The 8,377-nt window shown below is 38.1% G+C and overlaps 1 protein-coding gene across 2 annotated transcripts; it reads right to left on the reverse strand.

Annotated features, from left to right (window-relative positions):
* Positions 1-4,217: 4,217 nt before the first annotated feature.
* On the reverse strand, positions 4,218-8,155 carry LOC103480886 (gastrula zinc finger protein XlCGF8.2DB-like). Of its 2 annotated transcripts, none has more exons than XM_008436089.2 (2): positions 7,896-8,155; positions 4,218-5,632 (listed from the first exon to the last, which is right to left on the reverse strand). In XM_008436089.2, the coding sequence occupies exons 1-2, from the start codon at positions 8,062-8,064 to the stop codon at positions 4,521-4,523; spliced, it is 1,281 nt and encodes a 426-aa protein (XP_008434311.2). In that variant the 5' UTR covers positions 8,065-8,155; the 3' UTR covers positions 4,218-4,520. The 2 variants fall into 2 exon arrangements, with proteins under 2 accessions (XP_008434311.2, XP_017165879.1); XM_017310390.1 differs by lacking the exon at positions 7,896-8,155 and adding an exon at positions 7,635-7,849.
* Positions 8,156-8,377: the final 222 nt, after the last annotated feature.

Here is an 8,377-nt window from a genome sequence, read left to right on the forward strand (position 1 = left end):
GAAAGGTTAATTTATTTTAGTAACTTAATTCACTCGAGTGAAACACAGTATATAGAACAATTACACACAGATGGATGTTTCCAAACCTATTTTATTGTCAATTATGAGAAAACGCAGCATTATGATAAAAATATTACATTATACTGAATAATAAAAAAATACTAAGAAATGTGGGCTTGGAGTTAGTTATCAAAGTGTACTTCTAATCTTACAAAATAATCATATTATAACAGATGTAAAAAATTTGGTATGATCTTTTCAGTTTTTAAAACAGTCTTAATGTTATATCAAAGTGAAGTTTTGTAGGTTATAATTCAGTATTAAAGTTAAACAGTGAATGTCTGCATATATTTTAGAGAAACACAAAAATTTGTTGCTTTGACATGACAATTGAGAATAACTGACTGTCTTGGGAAAAAGGGTTGATGTTGCCATAGGAAGAAGTGAAAACATGAAAGGTGACTGAAGAGACAAGATGTGAGAAGAACAGAGATCACATTAACTAAAGCCATCAAAACAAAAGTAATTTAGTTATTTTGAAAAAATCTTGGCATGTTTTTTTATCTCTGACATTATCTGATTCATATTTTCAGTTACGTAGATAGAAACACGTGTATAACTTTTATAAATCGTTAATTTACTGATATTTCATAATAGCTTATTGATAATGTGGTTATTGGTCCAGCTAGTTGTTGTACAGAACCCAAAATTAAACAGTCACAATTGTGATGAAGAAAACTGAATGATTTTAATACGTCTGATAATGTGAGCATTCAGAGGAAAAGAGCATTTAAGACGGTTAATGCATTTACATGAAATGTAGGTCTTCATTTACATGTAGATGTGAGTTTCTACATTCAAGCAATCAAAAAAAATCTGTTGATATTTGATGGGCATCATTGGAGACTTTCATGACTTCAGTTAAAGTTTGCAGATTCAGGAGATTCCAGAAGAGTCAGTAAGTTAAAATCAACCAAAGTTTATTAAAAGTACAAGATATATCTTGGAGATCCACTTAAGCATCAAACACGCATGTAAAGTTACCCAAAGGCAATCCCAGTGAGATCTGCAGTTTTTTGTCTGCGCTTCTCACTGTAAAACCCCCACAATGGCTGTCTTGCTCTGCAGGGCCAGCTCTTTGTTTTAATGCCAGCAGTCACATAAAGTTTTCTTGGGCTACAGAGCAAAATGGCCGCTTTGAAGCAAACACCTTCGATCTGTGACCACAGTTCCAGAGGTGGGACAAAGTTATAAAGTTAGTGACCATCTGGTTCATCTCTTCCTTGATCCGCTTTTTGGTTTCCTGCCTACTAGCCTGTTTACGGCTGCCGGCTGCCATTATCACTATGCAAATCCATCTTCGGATCTGAAAGGCCAGGCTCACGCTGGGGGAGGGAGCGCAGAACAAAGCAAGGCTCCACCTGTAGACTCCTTGTAACTCGAGACAAATTCATGGATATACATCAACAAAAATCATTTCATAATATTTCCACAGCAGCCATCATGTACGGCCTGGAATCTATGAGCATTATACACCAGTGATGTGGTAAGAATGTAGTAGAGATTTACAGACTCATTCTATAAATTAGAATATAACTTAAAAACCTATTTATTTAGGAAACTACCACCAGTCTAACACATTATATGCATTAAAAACACAGGTGGATGTTTGAAAGCCTTTATTTAAATTTTGTTTTGGTACATGAGGTGAATTATGAGAAAAATGTCTTCATATGTGGGCGATGCATCAGTTTAAATAATTAAAGGTAGATAATTACTATTGTGGAACATAATAGGAGGCTTCTGTTTACTTCTACAAACATGATGTATAAACTGAAACAAGTTCTATCTACATAAAATAGAAAATGTCACTGTTTTAATGTGTGAAGTATTTTACATCAAGTTATACATGGAATCTTCAAAAACACTAAAGCTAGATTCATTTATTCTACATCAGTGGTCCCCAAACTACGGCCCATGGGCTGAATCCGGCCCGCTTCCACATTTGGTCCGGCCCCCTGAACAATACCAGAGCGCATCTGAAAAAATTTTCGTATACTGTATTTTCTGGACTATCAGCTGTTACTTTTTCCTCAGCTTTGAACCTTGTGGCTTTTAGCCCAGTTCGGCTTATATGAAGATTTTTCTTCAACCACCAGGGGGCTCTTTAGCAGGAAGTGAATCATTGGAAGTCAAAATTGGAAATAAAAGAAGAAAGAGCTCTTTAAAATGGAATTAGGTTTTAATAGGGAATTAAAATTTGAGAGCGTTGAGGAGAAAAAGAAGATTTTTCGGTTTTTTAAATAATACTGGGATCATTCTGAGAATTAGAGGTATAGATATTAGGATCCAATAGATGGCAGTAGTGCAACAATTATGGATGCAAGCTGCCGTTGGAAGACGAAGAAGCATAAGAAAAAGAAGTCTTTAACTTCAGTATTTAATGGGAGACTGGTGGGGGTCTTCAGTACAACTAGGCCTGTTGCAATAACAAATTTTGCTGGGCGTTTAATTGTCCCAGTAATTATTGCAATAAACGATAATATTGTCATTTTGAAACCATTGTTAACTAATAGCACAAAATTGCATAACAATGTAAATACACCCTCACCTGGTCAATAAACTAATTTTGAAAGAGGAGCAGGATTGGTGGGGTTTGCATTGGGCACTGTTCACATTCACATCCTCGGTTGATGGCAGGGCCTGGGGGTGTCGCCCCCCACAACATGTTACCCGTATCAGAAACGCCAATGCAGCTCAGTGATTGTGTCAACAGGTCGGTTCCCCAGCAACGAAACCTATTAGGTGCAGATATGTTGCACCTAATTGCAACATGTTTGCAATTAAGTGACATTATTTAATTGGTTGTATTGTTTGGCTGCTGTCGCTTTGGCTGATGTTCCTGTCGTGTCCCATGTCTTGGGTTCAGCCCAAGTGGAGGAAAGATGAGGTTTTTAGCTCCCAGTGTGTTTAGCTGTTACCAAGGAAACGAGATCGGATGGAGGAACTCGATGCATCGGAGAGAAAGAAGCTTTTTGTCATCAAGTCTCTTTTTTTAAGGTAAGGTCATTTTATCTGTACAGCACATTTTCAGCAACAAGGCAATTCAAAATGCTTTACATGAATTAAAAGGAAATACAAAAACAACAAAACCAAAAATATGTGCAAAAGAACAAAAAGGATCTAATAACGTTGATCCAAAGTATATAAACTAGATATTTCTGTTCAGGGTTGCTAGATAAGTATAGGTATCATCTTCTGGTCTAATTCCTTTTCTGGGCTGGAAGAGCAGGAGTCTTAAAAGTAAGGTGGTCTTCTGGATTCTAGGTCTGTTCTAATTCCTGTTCTGGGTTACAAGTGAGTTCTTCACAGGTTCTAAGGTAGGATGAAAAGGTAGGATATGGCACACAAGACAAAGACATGCTGGCAAAAACATTGAGGTCAGGGAGTTTTTGTAACTATGACGTGTTTGCAGATTAGCCCATGTCTCTCACAGCCTTTTCTCCCAAATAAAGCCTCTGATAAAGGTGGAATAATCAGGAGTTCAGCCATGAGATTCCCCAGGTGACTTCAGCAGGGTGAGGAGACGGGAAGGAGCCGTTTATTTACATAAACTCCAGGAGATCGGAGACAGTCGCCAACGCCACAGGTAGCCAGATTCAGAATAACAAATTCTCTTTAGATAAGCCAGTTAAAATTGGGTCTTTCCTAGAGTCTTTAACCAGTAAATCTCTTCAAGTTCATCCCAATCATCCAAATAAATTTGGCCGTTCCACTGAACCAAAGCCAGCAGCTTCTCCAAGAACTATTCCATCCTGCTAGTGAGTTTTTGAGTCCTCAGCTGGGCTGTGAGTCTCAGGAGGACTCACATCCAACTTGTGTCTCTGTCCACACCAACAGTGTTCACTAGTTCGGCCAAGTCCATCACAAATTTGTCGATAAGCCAGGAATCCACAAGCTCCAAACCGCAGAGATCCTGTTATCATGAATAAATCCGGGGTGATTCCCATCGGGTGTGTCCCCACAGGACAGGAGGGCTCTCCTGTGCCCAGACTTCATGTTGAAAAAATTTGATCAATTGCATTGAGAGAGACCAGTTAACCAGATTCATAATCTGTGATTTGGAGGATGTGCAAAGAAAGGCTCCAAAAAGCAACACAAAAACAGAGCAAGCAGGGGGAGAAAGGAGGAGAGACGCAATGAAAACAAGCAAGCAATTTTATTTCCCTCGTTTTATTATTGAGCTCATTTACATTTATTGAGGGATTAATTGATTTATTGTGACAGGGTTAAGTGCAATGTGACTGAGAAGTAAAACAAAAAACTGGTTTAAGATAAGAAAGCTCCTGGGCAAAAATAGCTCTCAGTATCATTTCCAGACAGTTGAAGACGTTGTTACAGGGAATCACTAGCAGCCTGACAAGGCCCTGTTGACTTTAACATGTTCTATTTGATGTGAACATCATCCAACCAGATTTCCCATTGGATCTTATGTAAAAAGCATCCTGACAGTTTTGAGCCTAAGGCTTCTCGTCTGGGTGACTCTTCATATGATGAGTTAAACTACTTCTATGTTTGTAACTTTTCCCACATGTCACACATGAGAAAGGCTTCTCACCTGTATGAATCTTCAAGTGATTAAGTAAATGCGTTTTCCTCCCAAAACTTTTTCCACAGGTCCCACATGAGAAAGGCTTCTCGCCCGTATGAATCTTCATATGACTAAGTAAATGCTTTTCCAACCGGAACATTTTTCCACAAGTTCCACATGAGAAAGGCTTCCGGTCTATGTGAATTTGCATATGATGATCTAAAGTTTGTTTTAGGGTGAAACTTTTTCCACATGTCCCACATAAAAAAGGCTTCTCACCTGTGTGAATTCTCATGTGAACATTTAAAATATCGTTTCGAGGAAAACTTTTTCCACAGGGCCCACATGAAAAAAGCTTCTCACCTGTGTGAATTCTCATATGAACATTTAAATAACCTTTTTTAATGAAACTTTTTCCACAGCTCCCACAAGAGAATGGCTTCTCACCCGTATGAATCCTCATATGATCAAGTAAATGCATTTTCAACCGGAAACTTTTTCCACAGGCCCCACATGAGAAAGGCTTCTGGTCTCTGTGAATTTTCATATGATCATTTAAACTTTGTTTTATGGTGAAACGATTTCCACACATCCCACATAAAAAAGGCTTCTCACCTGTGTGAATTCTCATGTGAACATTTAAAGTATCGTTTCGAGAAAAACTTTTTCCACAGGTCACACAAGAGAAAGGCTTCTCACCTGAGTGAATTCTCATGTGAACATTTAAAATATGTTTTCGAGAGAAATTTTTTCCACAGGTTACACAAGAGAAAGGCTTCTCACCGGAGTAAGTTCTCACGTGAGAAATGAAACCAGCCTTTTGTTTTTCACTGTCAGTTCTTCCTTTCTGCTGTTTGGTTTTCTCATAGTTCTTCTTTTGTTTCTGTTCTTCCTTTCTCTTTTTTCCTGGGTCTTCAGAATTGCTTCCTTCCTTATCCTGGTTCTCAGCTTCTGGAGAGTCATGATAGATGAGTTGGTTCCTCTGTGGTTCTGTTTCATTGAGAACCTTCTCCTCTTTACACACACAGCATTGTGGGCGATCTGGACATAAAGACAAAACAAAGGCTTTTAAATGTCAAACAAAGAATCCTTCACTTTAACCTCTTGATGCATCAAAACAGGATATTCTTGGGTTATTATTAAATTACAATCTTATAAGAATGAACATTAACTCAACCAATGAGGTTCTTCTAATGAGACTCGAACTAGATGTGAGTCAAAATATGATATTATTGACCTCCAGGTGAGCAAACAAGATGGCGATAGCTTGACCTGGTGGCTTCCTGACAAATATTACAAAAAGTCTTCATTCTCCATGCAGCTACTGGATATATATAACATTAAAGAGACATAAAATGCTTAAAGCCAAAAACTAAAATGCTTTTTAATCTCAACCACTGATTTTGTCAGACATTGCTCCACTCACACACACTCAACACAAACTTTCAAAAGCATAGTATCAATCAATCAATCAAATTTTGCTTGTATAGCACATTTCAGGAACAAGGCATTTCAAGGCATTACATTATAAACACAAAAACACAAAATCATGCAACATTTAACCAACAATCAAAACATTACATTTAGTGAAGTGCCATCGGTAAATTCGTAATTGATTACTGTATTTCCAGGACTATAGAGCACACCTTACTATAAGCTGTACCCTCTAAGTATTTAAAAAACAAACTGGAACCGTACATATACAAGCCGTATCGGGCTACAAGTCGCTGGCATCTCCGCCGTTCTTGATTTTCCAATCTGCTATTAAGGACGGAGCCCTTTGTCTCCAGCGCCAAACCATGGATTTGTTCACACTGAGCTTACGGGGCAGCAGCTATCAATCAAAGTTCATCTGCCATTCATCTAAGAAAAAAATAAGAATTAATTTTTAGGTCCCCCCACTATTGTTAGAACAATGGTTCAGTCCAAAGTGTAGGAGAAGCAACAGCTGGCTGCAGAAGTAAGTAAGGAGCTAGCTGTTAGCTGTGGCTCTGCAGCCCTAACAAAAACCCTAAAGTAAGTAAATACTTAAAGAAAAGACATCCATCCATTTTCTTAACACCCTTGTCCCTTAGTGGGGTCAGGAGGTGGTGGTGCCTCTCCAGCTAACGTTCCGGGCGAGAGGCGGGGTCACCTGGACAGGTCACCAGTCTGTCGCAGGGCAACACAAAGACACACTGGACAAACAACCATGAACACACACACTCACACCTAGGGGCAATTTGGAGAGACCAATTAACCTGACAGTCATGTTTTTGAAGAAAAGACATGTAACACATTTTATTTACTTTCTCTGCTCAATAAGAAGAAACATATAGTAAATAAACAGTTCGTTATTTCATTACTTTGGCTGAATCATGATAAACTGCCACCTTATGGCTTGGAAATCAAAACTAGCTAAAGTGCTACATTGCTTTCATAGACTTGGCTCCTTTTTCTGTAGAAGGTAGTCAATATTTCAATTATATTTAGCTGTCTAACTCTTACTTTAATAAGAAGGGTTTGAAACTGGAGGGAGGGGCTGAGCATTAGCTGACAGCTCAGTACGAGAGCAGAGGGGCTACTGCAGCTGACCGTAAAATAAAAAATAAAGTACGCCTTTATTTCTTATCACCTTCAACGTAGAGCCTTTAAAACCACAAAATACAATCAGAATATTTTTCTATAAAACTCTGGTGCTAACCTTTAAGTTTAAGTTATGGTCCTTCCCAAATATTAAATTCCTACATATTTCTAGGTTTTAACATAAAGAAAACCCCCTAAAATAAAAGTTTAAAGCAACTTAAGTTATAATTTAAATAACATATGACTTGTATTGAGAACCACTGCAATAAATCAATATTTATGAGGAATTTTATTAAGTGGAGTTACTTATTAAAACTTGTTTTTATTTAGAGCCTTAAGTTTTTGTAAAAGTGTAGCAGAGATTAGATCGGTAATGGTGAACCAAACTCATATCTAAGCAACATTTGAATCTTAGTTTGACTTCTATGGTTTAGGTTGTTTACCGAGAAAAACACTTTTGTTATTCATTGCTACTTACCAGTCATTTTTGATGGTGCAGCTTGAACACACACACAAAAATTAAACCACATTTTACTATAACGTTGCCGACCGCGCAAAATGGGTGGAGAGGTAGCAGAACACAACACAACCTCTCGGACCTCTCAGGTCTTCTCTGCTACTAGAACCAGAACCAGACATGGAGAAGCAGCATTCAGCGATCCTTTAGTTCAGAGCTCATTGATCTGTCCCCGATTCCCGTTAATCGATATTATCAGTAAAAAGTGATGGCTTTTCGTACCTATCCGGTGCAAGATTATCTTTGGTATCCGGGTAAAATCCAGCAGTCTGCGCTGATCCTCCATCTTTTCCTCGGACTTAACGTTGATTTCTCTAAACTCTGTGAATGTTTCTCCAGCAGGAGTTTCCTGCTCGTTGATAAACTCTATCTGAGGCTGAACTGAAGACATTTTTATTGCAAATACTCACGTATTCACCCAAAACACTAGACCTGTGAGCAGACTTCTGACAAAGCCAAAGCTAATGCTACCGCATGGTCGGCGCTTGTCCGTGTGTTTCTCTTTGGTTGTACTGAAGAAACTGTAAGCGAGATTTTTTGTTCCGCTGTGAATTTTCCGCTCAGTCATCTCTTAGCATACACTTATATTAAATACATTAGAATATTATTGAAAGGTTAATTTATTTTAGTAACTTAATTCACTCGAGTGAAACACAGTATATAGAACAATTACACACAGATGGATGTTTCCAAACCTATTTTAT

The sequence above is a fragment of the Poecilia reticulata genome, linkage group LG18 (genome assembly GCF_000633615.1).
Source record: "Poecilia reticulata strain Guanapo linkage group LG18, Guppy_female_1.0+MT, whole genome shotgun sequence".
Taxonomy (NCBI): domain Eukaryota; kingdom Metazoa; phylum Chordata; class Actinopteri; order Cyprinodontiformes; family Poeciliidae; genus Poecilia; species Poecilia reticulata.

What these genes read in the sequence shown, in the direction of transcription:
- LOC103480886 (XM_008436089.2), bottom strand. Translation starts at nt 8,064, where the DNA reads ATGTCTTCAGTTCAGCCTCAGATAGAGTTTATCAACGAGCAGGAAACT. An exon ending in GATAATCTTGCACCGGATAG is followed by an intron (nt 5,633 to 7,895) that starts GTACGAAAAGCC and finishes CTTTATGTCCAG; the next exon opens with ATCGCCCACAATGCTGTGTG.